General features: G+C 40.5%; 1 protein-coding gene across 4 annotated transcripts in view; it reads left to right on the top strand.

Annotated features, from left to right (window-relative positions):
* The window catches only part of ULK4 (unc-51 like kinase 4), a 567,394-nt gene that overhangs the window by 145,141 nt on the left and 402,692 nt on the right, over window positions 1-19,561 (top strand). For all 4 annotated transcript variants that reach the window (XM_039230385.1, XM_039230386.1, XM_039230388.1 and 1 more), the window contains one exon: window positions 5,938-6,065. In XM_039230385.1, the coding sequence (XP_039086316.1) occupies window positions 5,938-6,065 (128 nt within the window). The remainder of the gene's footprint in view (window positions 1-5,937; window positions 6,066-19,561) is intronic.

A 19,561-nucleotide genomic window follows, 5' to 3' on the forward strand; every position in this document is an offset into this window, starting at 1 on the left:
AGAAAGAAAAAAAAAGGGGGAAGAAAAAAAAAGGAAAAGAAAGGAAAAAAAAAGGGAGGAGGGCAGCTCTCAGGCAGGGATGGGCGTGGCGTGATCCACTGCCTCAGGCGGGAGCTCTGCCTTGACGGTTGTGGGGAGGAGAGTGAAGGTGCTCAAGTCCCTTCTTGAACCAAGCGCTGCACCTCGCTTTTTTGGGCGTGTAAACTCCCCGTACCGGGGGCGCAGCCGAAGTAGGTTGCACTCTTCAACCCAGGCCAGTTCCAATCTCCAAATCCCCGTCCGCGCACCCCGCTGAAGTTGCCTTAGACACAGCTTCCCAGGTAACCCCCTCGGGCAATTCCAGGCCCCCTGCCGAGCTCTGGGGGCGGAGTCAGAATCGCTGCTTCCTTCTCTGGGTCGGGCTGGCGCGCATGCGCGGGGGCTTGCCTGCCGGGTGCTCTGAGCCAGAGTCCGCTGGAGTGAGGAAAACCGGGTCCCTCTATGGCTCGTCACCCGAAACACGAACTCACAGGCTAATTTCCCAGTTTTTAGTTCTTTGCCTTCCCGCCAGAGTCCTAGGCAGCCAGGAGCGTGAATGCCCGGTGTCCGTGCGGCTCTTCCAGGGGCCCCAGCCGCCCTGGAGCTACAATGGCGGCAGGCGCGCCACCTCTCTGAAGTGCAGCCGCCAGGAGCCAGCACAAAGCAGCAATTTGTGTGCTCAGCACCCCCCCACCCCGGGACCAGTTGGCGTGAGGGGACCTGGTGTGCAGGTATTTGGCAAGTACGGTATTTCTCTGCACCGAGCGGAGGTTTTTCCGCCCGAGCGGAGGTTTTTCTGTTTTGGACTCTCTCCTTTTCCCCTCTCACTCCCCGTAGAGGGTAGAGGGGGATCGCCTCCCACCCTGGAGTCTCCGATCCCGGCCCGATTTTATCTTCCCTGGTTCGCACTCACGTTAGAAGGCTCTCTCAGTGGATTCTGCGTCCTTTTTCTCCCAATCTCTCAGGTTTTGTAAGGTTTCCAATGGCTTCAGATCTTTTCTGTGTGATGTATGGGCGCGAGTGGAAGTACGGAGCTCCTTACTTCTCTGCCATCTTGCTCCCTCTGATATTTTGTACTTTGATAAGGTATGGAATGTAAACATTTTGTACAAAATAGGATACTTTTAAAGGATGCTGTGATAGCCCTATAGTTTGCCAGCCTATTCCCTCTCTGAAGAAAACTACAAAGCCATTTTAAACGTCTCTAGATCTCTAAAATTAGGACTGAAACCAATAATGGAGTCCAAACTCTTTGAGACCCATCCAGGATACACCCAGAGTGACTTATTTTGTTGTAAGCAAGACCCAGAAAATTCAGAAGCCAATACGAAGTCCCTTACTTATTTCTTTTTTTTTTTTTTAATTTAGGGCGTTAAATAAACTGTAATAACAAATATTTTCAATGGTAAAGGCTTCTAATATTTTAAAAATTAGACATTCTTCAATTATGACTGATTGCATTAATTATAAGTTTCTAATGCAATTACTTAAAAAGAGTACTTGTACTAGGTTCAAGAAATCAATGCTTTAAGGGTAGAAAATGGGAAGTTAATACAGTATTTATATTTGTATATTTTGTTTAGACTTGTAAATATGTGTGTAAGTAAAATAAACAGAAATGATTATCTGAATACTTACATGTGCTCCAACTTTCTACAAAGTGTAATGTAATGTAATAAGGTAATATAATATAGGGGTTTAATTACCCATTTTATATTTAATTAAAATCATGTTTTTCCTCCAGAAGAACTCAAAGCTTGATAGAAAACAAAAGATCTTTAAGTAAGCTTCAGTGTAATTATAGTAACAGTATGGTTATATCTTAGTTATCTTAGATGATTAATTATCTACTTTTGTTCTTGTTGCTGTGTGTTAACATTTCCCCAACAAGCCCTGGATAAGAGGGAAGTAAGATGAAATTCGGTGAAACTTAGGTTAATTAGGTTTCCTACTTGTTAGCAATTGAAAAAATATTTGGAGAAAAGAGGGCAGTATTGCTAGTGTCAGACAACTAGTCTCTGTGCAGTGTTCTTCATCTCTAACCATTTTCTCATCTGATAAATGGTAATCATTTGCTTTAGGAAATTTTGAGAATTAAGGGAAATAATTGCACCTTTGTCTTAAAATAATTGACTTTATTTCTCTTTCTTTGGTCTGTGTGTCTGTCATTTTGTCAATACCACATCGTTTTCATTACTGTAAGGTTTTTTTTAAATGTCTTAAAACCATTGTGTGATTATATCATTTTTCTCCTCAAATTGTTCTGCTTGTGAGTTCTTTTGCCTTTCCATATAAATTTTACAATTAGCTTGTCTATATCTATAGAAGGTACTGTTGGGAGTTTTTTCATTAGAGCAATAAATCTATAGATCCTTTTGAGAAAGAGTTGGCATATTAACTTTCTTGAGTTTTTTTAAATAGATGAGCATGGAATGTCTTTTATTTATGTTTTTAACATTTTTTTTCTTTCCTAATTGTTTATAGTTTGCAGTTTACCAATTCTCTACATATTTTGGTAGGTTTATACCTGTATTTCCTTTTGTTGTTATTGTTAGTTATTGAAAAATGATACTTTAAAAATTTACTTTTTAATTGTTCATCACTGGTATATAGAAATAACACCAGATCTTGCTGAACTTACTAGTTATAGAAGCCTTTTTTATAGATTCTTTGGGATTTTTTACATAGGTAATCACAACCTCTGAGACTATTTCTTCCATTCCACAGTGAATGACTCTTAATTATTTTTCTTTCCTTATCACACTGGCAGTGACTTTCAGTAAAATAGGAAGAGCAATGGGAATGGACATGCTTGTTTAATTCCCAGTTTCGGTGGGGAAGTATCAAGTATTTCCTCTTTAATTTTGATGTTAGCTATAATTTTTCTCTAGATGCCCTTTCACAGATTGAGGAAATTCCCTTTTGTTCTGGTTTGGTGAGTTTCTGTCATGAATGCATGTTGACTTTTGTTAGATGCTGTTTCATTATCCACTGATAAAATCATGTGATTTCTCTAATTTAATCTGGTGAATTACACTGATTTTTAAGTATTAAACCACTCTTATTTCTGAGATAAACTTGACTTGTTTGTGATTTTTTAAATATATACTTTTTATGTGTTGTTGGACTCAACTTGCTAATACTTATAGTGGGTTTTTGCATCTTTGTTCCTGAGGTATATTGTCTGTACTTTGTTTTCTTGTATAATTCATTGTTTGGACCTTTTTAATGTCTACATATGCTCGTATAAGTATGTATGTATGTGTGTGTAAATCAATACATACACGCATCTACTGTATTTATCTCCTGTAGACTCTTCTAGATCTTTTCATCCTTTGGTGTTATTTTTTCAATCTTAGATTCACTTGGAGTTTGTTTTCAAGTATGACATTAGGCCTGCCACACACATGCACCCATTCTGTTAATTTTGGTTAGCTCAACATTCAGCAGAGTTATATTGCATCGCTTTTTATTTTCAGATTGCATTCCCATGCATTGCTCATTCTGTCCAATTTTTTCTCCTTAAGGAGATCTCTCCTGGAGTCTTCTGACTACTCCAATATGGATAGGCTGCTCTCTGTGCCTGCTTACAACTATCACCCTGGAAATCATCTGAGGGTTCTCTTAGTCTCTTTCCTGTGCTCAATATATTCTCTTTACTTGGTTTATTTCCCTAGGGTGAGTTTTGGGGATTATATAAAGGAATGGGGGTATATTAAGTGATTTCGTAAAGGTAATAAAAAGTCAGATCGTGAAGAGCCTTGTATGCCATGATAAGGAATTTGGGCTTCATTCACAACAGTTGCAGGAACTATGGTGAATAACATAATCATATTTGCTGTTGGAGGAAATCACTGTGGCTAAGATTTCTAGAATAGATGAAAGAAAGCAAAGTGTTCTAGTAATTCAGGAAAAATGGTGTTTTGAAACATAAGGCAATATTAATGGGGGTTATCATTCTACTTGGTAATTGGGGACCAATTGTACATGGGAGGAATGAGGAATCAAGGAAGGTGCTTAGGTCTTTAAGCGTGGTCTTGAATGTATGATCCTCAGAGGGGGAGAATCATGTTTAGGGTCAGTTCTGAGCTTAATTTTGGTTGTGGAATTCACAGGATTGCAATATACCCTTCACCCACATTCAGCAAATGTTAGTATTTTACCATGTTTGCTTTATAGTTTCTCTTTTTTGTCTTTTACTTTGTGTGTGCACATACACCTGTGACCAAATTTAGAAGAGGTTGCAGACCTGATGCCTCTTTACTGTATATTCCCTAAAAATACATGATGAATTTAAAAAGAAGTTAACATTTATTTAACATTAACATATCTACAGAACTTATTCAGATCTTACAGTCATCCCAGTAATGTTCTTTTATGTTAAACAAAATTGCCAGATCTTGAATTGCAGTCAGTTATCATGTCTTTTTAAGTCTTCTGTAACTGGAACAGTTTTACAGTCTAAGGCTAGTGGATCTTTGAGTAGTTCTTGAATTATGTGTTTGTGTGGGGGGTGGTATGAGTGTGGGAAACTGATTTATGATTGTCGTTCTTTGACCCAGAGTATAAAATAGAATGGGAGTTGACTGTGGAGAAATAGGCTTTTTTCTGTATACATGCTGGAAAGGTGGAAACAGATCTATGGCTCAAAGATCCCTTGGTGTTGATGCTTTTATTTAACCCAGGTGATCACTTAGCTTGATTATTTGGTTCAGGAATTAGGTGAGACTCCCGCATAGATATAGATACAGAGGTATATCTACATCCTTAAAGCATATGCCTATGTAAATTCTTCATGTTTGGTAATGTAGCACCCAATGTAGAATGACAGTGGCATGGCAAATAAATGAGCTGCTTACATTTGCCTTGGACATAACGATGTCACTGCTAGGTGCTTGCTTCTTTTAAGTACTGTTGGGAACTTCCACTCTTGCCCTGTGTAGCCATCCTGCTAATAATTCTATATTCCTGCCTGCTTACACGTATTGACTCTTTGTGTGTGCCTGAATTTCTTTTTGCCTATCACTAGGCACCCAAAACAAAGGGAAAATAATGCTAATATTAGTACTTATCCCTCTGTGTTGTAATATGCCTTTCATTAAAGAATGTTATAGGAATAACATTATATATATATGTATGTGTATATATACATACATATATATGAGGAGGAATGAGAGGAATATATATATACATTTCTCTTTTGTGTCCTATATTGGGTGTTTTATATCTGTAGGACTTCAGATGTGGAGACTAGAGATGTGTTTTCTGTATATGCAGGTTTGTGCAGAGGTTCATGGGTACATGCAGTCGTGACTTCCAGTTCTAATTATTTATTGCCACTGTTCCTTTGGGTGGTTGAGTGGTTAAGAAATGAGCTTTGTTGTCCCATTGGCCTTGATTTCAGTCCAACTTTGTGAATTGGTTAACTGTTCAAGGTACATTTTCCTCTTTAAAATAGGGATGATATTGGGGCGCCTGGGTGGCTTAGTCGGTTAAGCGTCCGACTTTCGCTTAGGTCATGATCTCGCGGTTCGTGGGTTCGAGCCCCGCGTCGGGCTCTGTGCTGACTGCCAGCTCAGAGCCTGGAGCCTGTTTCAGTCTGTGACTCCCTCTCTCTCTGACCCTCCCCTGCTCATGCTGTCTCTCTCTTTCTCTCCTAGAAATAAATAAAACATTAAAAAAAAATTTTTAAATAGGGATGATATTGTCAACTTTTTAATAGCTACTTTCCACGTTAAGATGAAGTAATACATATTAAAATTTTAGTTAGAGTCCAGCACAAATTAAGAATACAGGAACGGTAGTTGATATTCTTTTATTTTCTGCCATCTGTTTGTTTATTGTAAACTATTGACTCTGATAGTTGACTGCTCTATTTATTTCATGTCTTCTCACAAAATATTTTCATACTCTCCACAGGATTTTGTCTCTACAATTATCCGTTTACTTGACAGCCCATCAACTTCGATTAGAGCAAAAGCCTTCCTCGTTCTTTTATATATTTTGATTCATAACCATGAGATGCTGCTACTCGGGTGCCAAGCAAGGTATGGTTTTCTCTGATGGTTTCAGTTTGGAACTTGTTTTATTTTTTCTTTTTATTTACTTTCTAATTTACATACAAGTTAGTTAGCATACAGTGCAATAATGACTTCAGGAATAGAATCCAGAGATTCATCCCCTACACATAATACCCAGTGCTCATCTCAACGAGTGTTCTCCTTAATGCCCCTTACCCATTTCGCCCATCCCCCCACCCATGACCCCTTCAGCAACCTTCTGTTTGTTCTTTATATTTAGGAGTCTCTTGTGTTTTGTCCCCCTCCCTGTTTTTATATTATTTTTCTTCCCTTCCATTATGTTCATCTGTTTTGTATCTTAAATTCCACATACAAGTGAAGTCACATATTTGCCTTTCTCTGAATGACTAATTTTGCTTAGCAGAATACATTCTGGTTCCATTCATGTTGTTGCAAATGGCAAGAGTTCATTCATTTTGTGAACTCCATTGTAATATTCCATTGTGTGTGTGGGTGTGTATGTGTGTGTGTGTGTATACACACACACACATACATATATATATATATAAAATATCTTCTTTATCCATTCATCTCTTGATGGACATTTGGGCTCTTTACATACTTTGGCAATTGTCAATAGCACTGCTATAAACATTGGGATGCATGTGCCCCTTTGAAGCAGCACACCTGTATCCTTTGGGTAAATACCTAGTAGTGCAATTGCTGGGTCGTAGGGTAGCTGTATTTTTAATTTTTTGAGGAAACTTCATACTGTTTTCCAGGGTGGCTGCACCAGTTTGAATTCACACCAGCAGTACAAGCGTTCGCCTTTCTCCACATCCTCACTGACATCTGTTGTTTCCTGAGTTATTCGTTTTAGCCATTCTAACTGGTGTGAGGTGATATCTCATTGTGGGTTTCATTAGTATTTCCCTGATGGTGAGTGATGTTGAGCATTTTTTCATGTGTCTGTTTGCCATCTGGATGTCTTCTTTGAAGAAGTATCTATTCATGTCTTTTGCCCATTTCTTCACTGGATTATTTGCTTTTTGGGTGTTGAGTTTGATAAGTTCTTTATAGATTTTGGATACTAACTCTTTATCTGGTATGTCAGTCGCAAATATCTTCTCCAGTCCCATGGGTTGTGTTTTAGTTTTGCTGATTGTTTCCTTTGCCGTGCTGAAAGTTTTATAAGTTAGGTTCCAATGGTTCATTTTTGCTTTTGTTTCCCTTGCCTCCGGAGACATGTCAAGTAAGAAGTTGCCAGGGTCAGAGAGGTTGTTGCCTGCTTTCTCTTCTAGGATTTTGATGGTTTCCTATCTTACATTTAGGTCTTTCATCCATTTTGAGTTTATTTGTGTATCATGTAAGAAAGTGGTCCAGGTTCATTCTTCTGTATGTTGCTGTCCAGTTTTCCCAACACCATTTGTTGAAGTAACTGTCTTTATTCCATTGGATATTCTTTCCTGCTTTGTCAGAGATTAATTGGCCATATGTTTGTGGGGCTATTACTGGGTTTTCTATTCTGTTCCATTTATCTGTTTTTGTGCCAGTACCATACTGTCTTGATGATTACAGCTTTGTAATACATCTTGAAGTCTGGAAATGTGATGCCTCCAGCTTTGTTTTCTTTTTCAGGATTGCTTTGATTATTTGGTGTCTTTTCTGGTTCCATACAAATTTTAGGGTTTGGATGCCACAGCAGCAAGGATGGATGAAGCAGAGCAGTGAATCTGTGATTTAGAAGACAAAATTATGAAGATTATTGAAGCAGAATAAAAGAGGGGAACCTAAGGCAAAAGAGCATGATATAAGAATTTAAGAACTCAGTGGCTCATTACAAAGGAATAACATTTGAATCATAGGAATACCATAAGATGAAGAGAGAGAAAAAGGGGTAGAAGGGTTATGTGAGCAAATCATAGCAGAAAACTCTCCTAACCTGGGGAAAGAAACAGACATCAAAACCCAGGAAGCACAGAGAACTCCCATTAGATTCAACAAAAGCCAACCATCCACAAGGCATATCATAGTCAACTTCACTAAACACACAAAGAAAGAAAAAATTATGAAAACAGCAAGGGCAAAAAAAATCCTTAACCTATAAGGAAGACAGATCAGGTTCACAGCAGACTTATTCACAGAAACTTGGCAGGCCAGAAAGGATATATTCAACGTGCTGAATCAGAAGAATGTGCAGCCAAGAATTCTTTATCCAGTAAAGCTGTCATTCAAAATAGAGGGAGAGATAGTTTTCCTGACAAATAAAAACTAAAGAAGTTCATAACCATGAACCAGCCCTGCAATACATTTTAAGGGGGATTCTCTGAGGGAATAAAAGATGAAACAAAACAAACAAAAAAGACCAAGAGCAACAAAGACTACCACCAGAAACTCCAACTCTACAGGCAACACAATGGCAATAAATTCATATCTTTCAGTACTTACTCTAAATGTCAGTGGACAAAACACTCCAATCAAAAGACATAGGATAACAGAATGGAGAAGAAAACAAGATCCATCTGTATGCTGTTTACAAGAGACCCATTTTAGACCTAAAAATACCTTCAGAATGAAAGTAAGGGGATGGAGAACCATCTATCATTCTAATGTCATCAAAAGAAAGCCAGAGTAGCCATACTTACAGGAGACAATCTAGATTTTAAAATAAGGACTGTAACAAGAGCTGAAGCAGCACCCAAATATATAAATCTATAAATCATAAGCATAAAGAAACTCATTGATAATAATAGCATATTAGTAGGGGACTTCAACCCCCACCCACAGCAATGGACAGATCATCTAAGGAGAACATCAACAAGGAAACAGTGGCTTTGGAAGACACACTGGACCAGATGGACTTAGCAGATATATTCAGAACACTTCATCCTAAGCAGTGGAATACACATTCTTTTCATGTGCACATGGAACATTCTCCAGAACAGATCACATACTGGAACACAAATCAACTCTCAACAAGTACAAAAAGATCGAGATCATACTGTGCACATTTTTAGACCACAGCACTATGAAACTTGAAATTACCCACAAGAAAAGATTTGGAAAGGCCATAAATACTTGGAGATTAAAGAACATCTACTACAGAATAAATGGGTTAACCATGAAGTTAAAGAGGAAATTAAAAAGTACCTGGAAGCCAGTGAAAATGATAACACCACAGCCCTAAACCTGTGGGATGCAGCAAAGGCGGTTATAAGAGGGAAGTCTATAGCAATCCACGGCTTCCTAAAGAAGGAAGAAAGGTCTCAGATACACAACCTAACCTTACAATTTAAAGATCTGGAACATGAACAGCAAATAAAACCCCAAACCAGCAGAAAACAGGAAATAATAAAGATCAGAGCAGAAATCAATGCTATCAAAATAAACATACAAGCAAAAACAATAGAACAAATCAATGAAGCCAGAAGCTGGTTCTTTGAAAGAATTTACAAAATTGATAAATCCCTGGCCAGTTCAGTCAAAAAGAAAAAGGAAAGGACCCACATAAGTAAAATCAAGAAGGAAAGAGAAAAATTACAGCCAACAATGCAGAAATACAAATAATAAGAGAATATTATGAGCAATTATATGCCAATGAATTGGGCAATCTGGAAAAAATGGACAAATTCCTACAAATATATAAACCACCAAAACTGAAGGAAGAAATAGAGAATTTGAACAGACCCATAACCAGTAAAGAAATCAAATTAGTAATCAAAAATCTCCCAAAAAACAAGAGCCCAGGGCTGGATGGCTTTCCAGGGGAATTCTACCAAGCATTTAAAGAAGGGTTGACACCTATTCTTTTGAAGCTGTTCCAAAAAGTAGAAATGGAAGGAAAACTACCAAACTCATTCTTTGAGGCCAGCATTACCTTGATTCCAAAACCAGACAAAGATCCCACTAAAAAAAAAGTAGAGGCCAATATTCCTGATGAGCATGGATGCAAAAACTCTTAGCACGATACTAGCCAACTGGATCCAACAATACATTAAAAGAATTATTCACCACGATCAGGTCAGATTTATTAGTTTTACTCGTAGTATTTCTTGGTCTCTATGTACCTGATGTTGACATTTTTTTCCCCCCTAGACTTTTCTAAGGGTTTAATTTTTTACTTAACACCCTCAGTTGAGAACAATCAAGGATGCAGAGAAGACCTGTGGGACTGAAGCAGGGTGGTGGGAAATATCTGGAGTTCCCTAGATGTGAGGACAGCCCAAGGCAGGGAGTTAAAGTTGGTTCTTGTTTGCATCTTTGAGAGGCATTCTTGACTGGTGGTAGTTTAGTCATAGTTTTCATTTTTGTAAAATTCTAGAATGAGCTGCTGGAAGCCCAGGGAAGCTGTGTAAGGAGGTAGAGGAGGAGGCAGAGCCAGGAGGCTTTCTGGACTGGTCCTATGCTGGGCAGATCTCATTCTCCCTGGGTTCTGTTTCCTTCCTTTAAAAGGAGAAGCTGTCCTGATGCACCTCAGATTCCCTTCATGCTCTGATGCTTCCTGATTAACATCTTCTGGACGGTTTGGTTCATGCTCCATTAAACCCCAGAGCAGCCTTGAATACATGATCTAGTCTTTTACTTAGTGTAGAATACTGAGGAGACCCTAGAATTAATGAGATTGATCTAGATTATAGATTAGAAAACTTTTTCCTATAAATAGAGAGTAAATATTGTAGGACTTATGAGGTAAGACACAAAATTGTGGCTATTATATTTGTACTTTATGAAGCAAGAGAAAACAAATATCCACCTTTTTTTTTATTGATGAATGTATTTCTATAATGAGAGAAAACAAATATCCACAGATCTTTAAATTGACATGGTAAAGAATAATAAAGGAGTACAACTTTTTTTTTTTTTTTTTAAATATAGGTCTACAAATGAGATGAACACGATTCTTTTTCTGAGGGAGAGACAACATGTTGCTTAATTAGGGGTCAAAGTTAGTGTCCTCCTCATCACATCAGTTGTAAATGTCTACGTTAGTGGTGATTACAAAATGTGTACATTAGTGCTGATTGCTAGTGCAATTTTATGTACCTTATCTTTGAAAATTCCTTTTCCTGTAGATAGGTAGTGTCACATACCAATGCTAGTTTATGAGCATGTAATTTTAATTGAGCATATTCATCACTTGGAAGGTAAGATTCTTCCTTGGTATTTGCCTTTTAGTATGTCCTTATATTGCAGGTTAATTGGGCCTAAGTGGGGGGGGCAGCATGTAGAGCCTCCTTTCTTTCCACATTTTAGGGGTCACTGTCCAGCTTTGTTTTATGTCTAGTGTCTTGAAAACTGATGTTTTGTCTATCTTGTCTACTTCGTAGTTGTTTTAAATGGGAGCATGCATCCTTAGTCCACTAGAGCCAGAAGTAGTAGCTGTTTTCATTTATTTGTAAAGGCCTCTCACCATTGGCTTCTCTGCCTCTCCTCTCTCCGTACGTCTACCGTCATCTTCACCAGGAGCCAGAGATAATATAGTTTCTCAACAGATGTTCTTACATCGTTTCTTGGACTCACAGCCTGGTTTCCATGTAGCAACTAGAGAATCTCTTAGTGTGAGTTAGCTTTTGTTTCTTCCCTGCTCAGACTCTTCTAATAACATCCTGCCAGGCTGAGATGATAGCCCTGCTCTTTACCATGGGCCACTCTGCCCTCCATCACCTACCCCCTGCCCACCGCTTAGCCCGTATCTTCTATGACTTTTCTTGACTCTTACTCCATTCCAGCTACATAGTTTTTCCTGTTGCTTTTTGAACACAGGAGGCCTACTATGCTCACCCCAGGGCTTTTCCCTGGTGCTGGTCCTTGTGCCTATAATGCTCTTCCCCCAGATGTTTTCACAGCTGGCTCCCTCAGATCATTAGGCTTCTGGTCACTTTAAGAATCTCTTCTTTTGAGTGCAACTCTGATCACTCTATCTCAAATACTCTTAACCCCAACAGCAGACACCATTTAACTGGAAAGAACTAAACCATTCCGACCATCGTAGCTAGGGCATGAACCATTTGGTGTTCTCAGGAAATTGCTATGATTTCTGTGTGGCTCCTCTCTCTGGAGAATCACAGTGAGCAGGATGCGTGTGGAGAAGGAGCCTGGAAGGTGAGGCTGAGCCTTGTGGGAGAGGTGAGAACAGGCTCCGTTCTTCCCGTGCTCTGTGACAGAGATGACTCACTGTCCTCTAAACCTTGGTGACTAGGAGACCTTGGAGCTTCTGCAGGGTCCCAAATGCAGATGTGTTCTGTGTGTGGTTGTTGGGGCCAGGCATGCCTGTTCCCAGGAGATCTGGAGCAGGACTGGATGGGAGCCAATCTGCCCCTGTCGGTAAGGCTGCGGGCAGATGACGTCATTTCCTCACTCCAAAAGAGAACAGCCCCCTCTCACCACCTCATTCTTTGCCACAACCTGTCCTGGTCAGGTGCTGCGTAGGTGAAGAAGTCATGAGTAAGCAGATTTGTCAGAGTCCCCTGAGAGAGACACAGTACTCAGAGGAGGAGGAAGAGCAAGAACAGGCAACTCTTACTGGGGCAGGACTAAGGGAATAGACAGAATTTTAATAAACAAGTAATGAAAACTGTGCAGAGGCCGTTTTTTGGAATGTAGCAGAGGAACTGAAAGACTGTGGCCTCTGCTGGGGACAGTGTTCGTGCTTTGAAAGGCAGTATCAAAGAACACACTGAAGCACACAGAGCTGATGACAGAGACCTAGACAGTTCATGTGGAAACACTAGGAAAGATAGAGTAGAGTTCCAGGAGACGTCACATGCCCGCAGTGCCGGGGGCAAGAAGGGACCGGTGGAGGGTTTCCAGTTGAAGAAATGTTAGCAGCCGTCTTCTGCTTGAATGTGCTGTCTTCTGCTGCTCTACAGAACTGCAAGTAAAGGAATGACAAAGTCACAAAACCATAAGGGCAAAGGGAAAGATGGCTAAAGCTGATGAGCATTGTCACCTCGTCTTTGTAGTTGGGAAGCTGGAAAGCTCACAGATGGATACTTGCTAATTTAGCGGAATCAAGGTTGCTGACATCGTTTTTTGTCTGCAAGGCGAAAACTGTGAGGAGACCTGATGACTGTATGTCAGAACTCTGGAAAGGTTGGAAATTAGAGGTGCCTACAGGTGCCTGCTACCTTTGATGCCTGCGGTGAGGGGGAGGGGAGACTCCAGCCAGGAACGATGGGGAATCTGCATTGAGGGTCGATTCCCAGCTTCCCCACCCGCCACAACCCAAGCATCCAGGAGACTCTGCCTCTTCTGCCACAGCAGGACTTGAAATGCATTCTGGATGGTGCCAATTTGGGTGTTTTCACATATAGATAAGAGGGAGATGGCGGTGCCTTGTGAGAAATCTGAGGATTCTATGAATGTCTACTTATGTGGAAAGCTAAGGCCTTCCACCCACTATTCTATGGCAATTGCAGACTGTTGGCGGCCTGGCCTATGCACTTTTGGCCAGAATTTGGAGATTCATCTCTGGGAAGGTGGCCAAATCCCAGGAAGGGCCCCACAGGGTCTGCCATTTGGATGGCCCCTCCTGCACCCAGCGAAACCTTCTGCATTATTCTTGGAATGGAGCCCATCACTGTTAAGCCCCGCTCTTGCACACACACCTCCCAGCAACACTTCAGTGCATCATTTAAAAATATAAATAGGCAATCAAGAATCACCAGGTATTTGGGGCCGCCTGGGTGGCTCAGTTGGTTAAGTGTCCAACTTTTGATTTCAGCTCAGGTCATGATTTCACAGTTCATGGGACTGAGCGGACATCAGACTCTGTGGACAATGGGAAGCCTGCTTGGGATTATCTCTTCCTCCCTTTCTTTCCCTCCCCTGCTTATACACGCACATGTGCTCTTGCTCTCAAAAGAAGCAAAATGTATATTAAAAAAAGAATCACTAGATATTTAAGAGAAGTCTCTAACACGGGATGCAAAAGCCAAAACTCGTCAACAGGTAAAAGGGATATGGCAGAAGTAGAGATTAGAGTTATGCACAGAGAGTTCACGGAGAAAGGAATGAGAACCCTTAAACCTACCAATAAATATGAAAGTTTCCTCCTTGTAAGAGGAATGCACATCATTATTCCTCATTCTCAGAGAAGCCAGAGAGAGAGCCTTTCTCAGGGCACTGGCGGGGCCTGAAAACGTATTCTCTTGGTGAGGCTGTGGACAAATAGCGCCTCTCATCCATTGCCGGCGGGAATGTAAAATAGCGAAGCTACTTGGAAGAGGAATTTGACAATATCTAGAAAAATTACGTATTTTCACCCTTTGGCCCAGCCATCTCACTTCTAGGACAGAAGGTCCAAGGATCCTTTATTAGCAAAGAAGTGAAATGACACATTTACTAGGCATTGTTTGTTTGTTATGGCAAAAGACTATAAACAATGTAAATACCCATGGGCAGGAGACTAACTAGAGAACTGTGGGCATGTTAGTTTTCCATTCCTGCTGTAACAAATTACCAAAAAAAACCCCAAAACACATTATTAATCTGACAGTTGCCATAGGTCAGGAGTTAGGGCTCTGTGTAGCTGGAACCTCAGCTCACGCTCACAGGCTGAAACTGATAGTGGTGGCTGGTGCTGGATTCTTCGTCCAAGGCTCAGAGGCTTCTTCCAAGCTCACTAATTGTTGGCAGAATTTATTTCCTTGCAGCTGTAGGTCTCCTGTCCCCATTTCCTTGCTGGCTTTTGGCTGGGACTTTCTCTCAGCTTCTAGAGGCCCTCCTTTCTCTCCATTGGCCGTTCATAGCCAAGCAGTTTGCTTTCTTCTTGGAGGCCAGTGGGAGGGCTACTTATTCCTTGAATCCCCCCCACACCCCCACCCCACTCAAACGTCTTTGACCTCCCTCTTTTGGCTCCAGCCACAGGAAACTCTCCCTTTATAGGCTTCACTGGACTGGGAAAGGTTCATGCAGAGAAGCTACATATTTTGGGGTTAATTGAATTGGGACTTGACTTCTTCAAATTCTCTTCACTGTAGTACCTAGATTGGTGTTTGATGCCAGAGGAGTGGGAATCTTGAGAGATTCTTAGAATTCTGGCAACCACAGTCCCCATAATGGAGGACTTGGCAGCCACGGGAAGGGACAAGGAGGATTTCGATACACTGCCATGGAGTGAGTCGTCTCCGAGATCTATTATTATCCTGAACTAACGCAAGGGGCAGAGCAGTATTTATGGTATGCGACCTTCTGTGTAAGAAAGGGGCGAAAACAGAAAGGATAGATGCATTTACTAATATTCTCAAAGGGGCACCTGGGTGGCTTAGTCGGTTGAGTGTCCGACTTTCGCTTAGGTCATGATCTTGCGGTTCGTGGGTTCGAGCCCTGCGTCGGGCTCTGTGCTGACTGCCGGATCAGAGCCTGGAGCCTGTTTCAGTCTGTGACTCCCTCTCTCTCTGACCCTCCCCTGCTCATGCTGTCTGTCTCTCTCTCTCCTAGAAATAAATAAAACATTAAAAAAAAAGAGAGAGAGAATGGAAGGATACATGAAAAATTACTGAAAAATGGCAATTTATAGGGAGAGGAGGGGAATAGGAAGTAGGAACAGGAATGAAAGCTATACTTGTCTGAACGTAACTGTTTTATGATTTAGATTTAAGAACCATGTACATGTACATGATGAAAAGTAAAATTAAATAAAAATGAAAAAAAAATAAAGAGGTCTGTAAAAATTGAAAAATAACATGATATCAACTTTGTGATTTAACTCTCCAGAGAAGAGATGCGAGTGTATTTTTAGATCATAGCACTCGGCAGTATATTTCTTTTTTCTTTTTTTTTTTTTAACGTTTATTTATTCTGAGGGAAAAAGGTAGAGTGGGGAGGCACACAGAAAGAGAATCCCAAGCAGGCTTCTCACCGCCAACACAGAGCTTGATGCAGGGCTTGAACCCATGAGCCCAGAGATCATGACCTAAGCTGAAATCAAGAGCTGGATGCTCAGCCAACTGAGCCAGACACCCAGTACTTGGTAGTATATTTCTGTTGAGATGTATTTTAGGGACCAAAAAACCCCACTAAAGAAACTTCAACTTCATTTTGTTTTTGTTGTTACTAATTGTACTGCTGACTTGAAACTATTGTATATGCATATATATATGTTATAGGAAGAGAAAGCTACTAATTATGCCAATTGCAGTAGGAACCAAGGTTTTCTAACATGAAAGAAGACATACAATTAGGAAATAAAAAGTAAAATCCTGTCATCCTTAGTTTAAGTCAAAATTATCAGAATGAACTCATGACTTATCCTTTATTTTATTTTGTCTCTTTTAAAAGAAATTACTTATTTTATAATTTGAGCTACTAAAAATCTAGCACAAATTTTAATCCTTAAATGCTGTTTTCCACTCAAAGGTCTTTTGTGTGAATGACCACTGTCTTGGGCAAAGCTACATGTTCATGAAGGAGATAAGCAATAGAACCCAGGACATGCTTTCATTTATGAAAGCAAAGGAAATTACTAGAAGCTGCTAAGGTCCTGTCAACAAAACATAAGATCCAACTCGAAGGAGCTTCTACTTGCCCAGCATGGAATTTTGAGCATTAAAATGACTACAATATATTAAAATAGCTGTCTAAGGAATTTCTGAGGTCGTGATTATAATAAACAACCCTTATGAGGACAGGTGACCATTAGCCTGAAAATTGTTCAATCAGGGGCCCACATCAGCACTTACCCAGCACTTAACTGACTTAAAAATTTTTTTAAGTAGTTTATTGTCAAGTTGGTTTCCATATGACACCCAGTGCTCATCCAAGCAAGTGCCCTCCTCCATGCCCATCACCCCCCTTCCCCTCTTCCCCACCCCCATCAGCCCTCAGTTTGTTCTCAGCATTCAAGAATCTCTCATGGTTTGCCTCCCTCCCTCTCCCCAACTATTTTTCCCCTTCTCCTCTCCCATGGTCCTCTGTTAAGTTCCTCCTAATCCACCTATACGTGCAAACATATGGTATCTGTCCTTCTCTGCCTGACTTTAACTGACTATAAATTTTAATTAATGTTTTTCATTTATGTTTGAGAGTCAGAGAGAGACAGCATGAGCAGGCGAGGGTCAGAGAGAGAGAGAGAGATACAGAATCCGAAGACAGACTCCAGGCCCTGAGCTAGCTGTCATCACAGAGCCCGACACAGGGCTTGAACCCACGAACTGTGAGATCATGACCTGAGCTGAAAGTTGGACGCTCAACTGACTGAGCCACCCAGGCGCCCCTTAACTGACTCTAATTCAGAATAATCCGATAGTTGATTTGGCAAAGTTTTTCTTTATGGAAGTTTCATAACTAAGAAAAACAGGAGAAATGATGGGGTTAGGAAATTTCTGTTTTGCAATCCTTCAACTCGTAAATGAATTGGTTTTAAAAAGTGAACATTTTGAATAAATCTTTGGATATTTGCTTTAACATTTCTCATGAGTAACTTTCCAGAAGTGAAATTGCTGGGTCTTATGGTAGGTCTTAATTGTTTTTAAGAAGCAGACAAGCTCTTTTCCAAAGTAATTGTACCATTTGACATTCCCCCCACCCCCAATGTATGAGAATTGCCATTTTTCCATATCTTGCCAACTCGCTGTGGCTAGTCTTTTTTTTTTTTTTTTTAACTTTACCCCTTCTACCACGTGTGCTTTTCTAGCTCACTGTGGTTTTAATTTGCATTGCCCTGATGATTTATGATTTAGATCATCTTTTTATGTGCTGCTTTGTCATCTCTGTATCTTCCTTGTTGAACAATCTATGCATTATCTTTTGTATAGAAAAAGTGGTTTTCTTAGTGAATTTTGAGGTTTTAAAAATATATATTTATGATACAACTTATTTATCAGATCCATGACTTGCAAATATTTTCTCTTAGTCAGTGGCTTTGTCTGTTTATTCTCTGAAGAGTGCCTTTCAAAGAGTAGAAATGTCCAAATGTAGACGGATAAATCGTGGTCCATTTACACAAGGGAATCGTTACTTTGCAGTAACTACTTAGCAATAAATAGTTTTGAAGAACTGAAAGGTTTCATCCTACTTATAAACTAACAAGTGAACCTGCTGGTTTTAATAGATGCAGGCAGAACACATAGACTCCTGGATCAGACACAGGCCTCTGTCACCCAGGGCATAGTGGACAGCATGAGGGTCCATTTGAATTGGTCCCCCCCAACCCAACCCGGACTCCCGGGTCCCTCTGTGGAGGGAACAGTGTGCAGGCAGCCTGAGCGGATGCTTTGGCGGTTTGTGTCTCTGCTGAGGACCTCCTGGCAAACCTGCCCAACTTTTACCCCCAGAAGGAAACATTATCTTCATTATCCTCATCAGGAGATAAATCTGCCGTCTTCCTGGAGGGAGACCTTATATTTTTCAAAGCTGCTCCACAAATCTAAATACAGCCGGGGTTGGAAAAAGATGCTTCAGCGTGTCTTCCTAAGACACGCAGAAGTGTGTGAGGACCGTGGAGAATACCTTCTCCCAACGCTATTGATATGATGACTCCTTGTTTTATGTTTTAAGAAACCAGCGAACTGTTTTCCAGAACAGCTGTCCCGTTTTACATTCCCACCAGCAGTGTAGGAGTGATCCAGTTTCTCTGTATGCTTGGTAGCATGTGCTGTTGCCATGTTTAACTTGAGTCATTCTCGTGGGTGTGGTGATACCTCATTGTGGTTTTAATTTGCATTTCAGATGCTAATGATGTTGAATGCGTTTTTATGTGCTTGTTTTCCTCCTCTGTGGCCTCATCAGTGAAATGTTTGTTCATGTCTTTTGCTTAATTTCAAATTGTTTTTGCTCTTGAGTTTTTGAGCCTTCTTTATGTATTTTAGAGATGAGTCCACTGTCAGATACATGCTTTGCAAATATTTTCTCCCAGTGTGTAGCTTATCTTTTTATCTTCTTTTTAAAAAATTTTTCCCCAATGTTTGTTTATTTTTGAGAGACACAGAGAGTGAGTGGAGGGGGAGGGGCAGAGAGAGACAGAGAGAGAGAGAGAGAGAGAGAGAGAGAGAGAGACCAGAATCTGAAGCAGGCTCTAGGCTCCCAACCCAGGGCTCAAACCTAATAACTTTGAGATAGTGACCTGAGCTGAAGTTGGATGCTTAACTGACTGAGCCACCCAGGCACCCCTCCCTGTCTTTTTATCCTCTTTCTTTTTTTTTTGTAATTTAATTTAATTTATTTTTTTTGATAAGATTGTGGGTAATTTTTATTTCCTTGTTTGTGCTTTTAAAAAAATACTTGTCAAGTTGGTTTCCATATAACACCCAGTGGTCATCCCCACAAGTGCCCTCCTCCGTACCCATCACCCCCCTTCCCCTCCCCTCCCCCCCATCTGCCCTCAGTTTGTTCTCAGCATTCAAGAGTCTCTCATGGTTTGCCTCCCTCCCTCTCCCCAACTATTTTTGCCCTTCTTTTCCCCCATGGTCTTCTGTTAAGTTTCTCCTGATCTACTTATGAGTGAAAACATATGGTATCTGTCTTTCTCTGCCTGACTTATTTCACTCAGCATAACACCCTCAAGTTCCATCCATGTTGCTACA

The sequence above is a fragment of the Hyaena hyaena genome, unplaced genomic scaffold, assembly GCF_003009895.1.
Source record: "Hyaena hyaena isolate Hyena2069 unplaced genomic scaffold, ASM300989v1 scaffold_45, whole genome shotgun sequence".
NCBI lineage: Eukaryota > Metazoa > Chordata > Mammalia > Carnivora > Hyaenidae > Hyaena > Hyaena hyaena.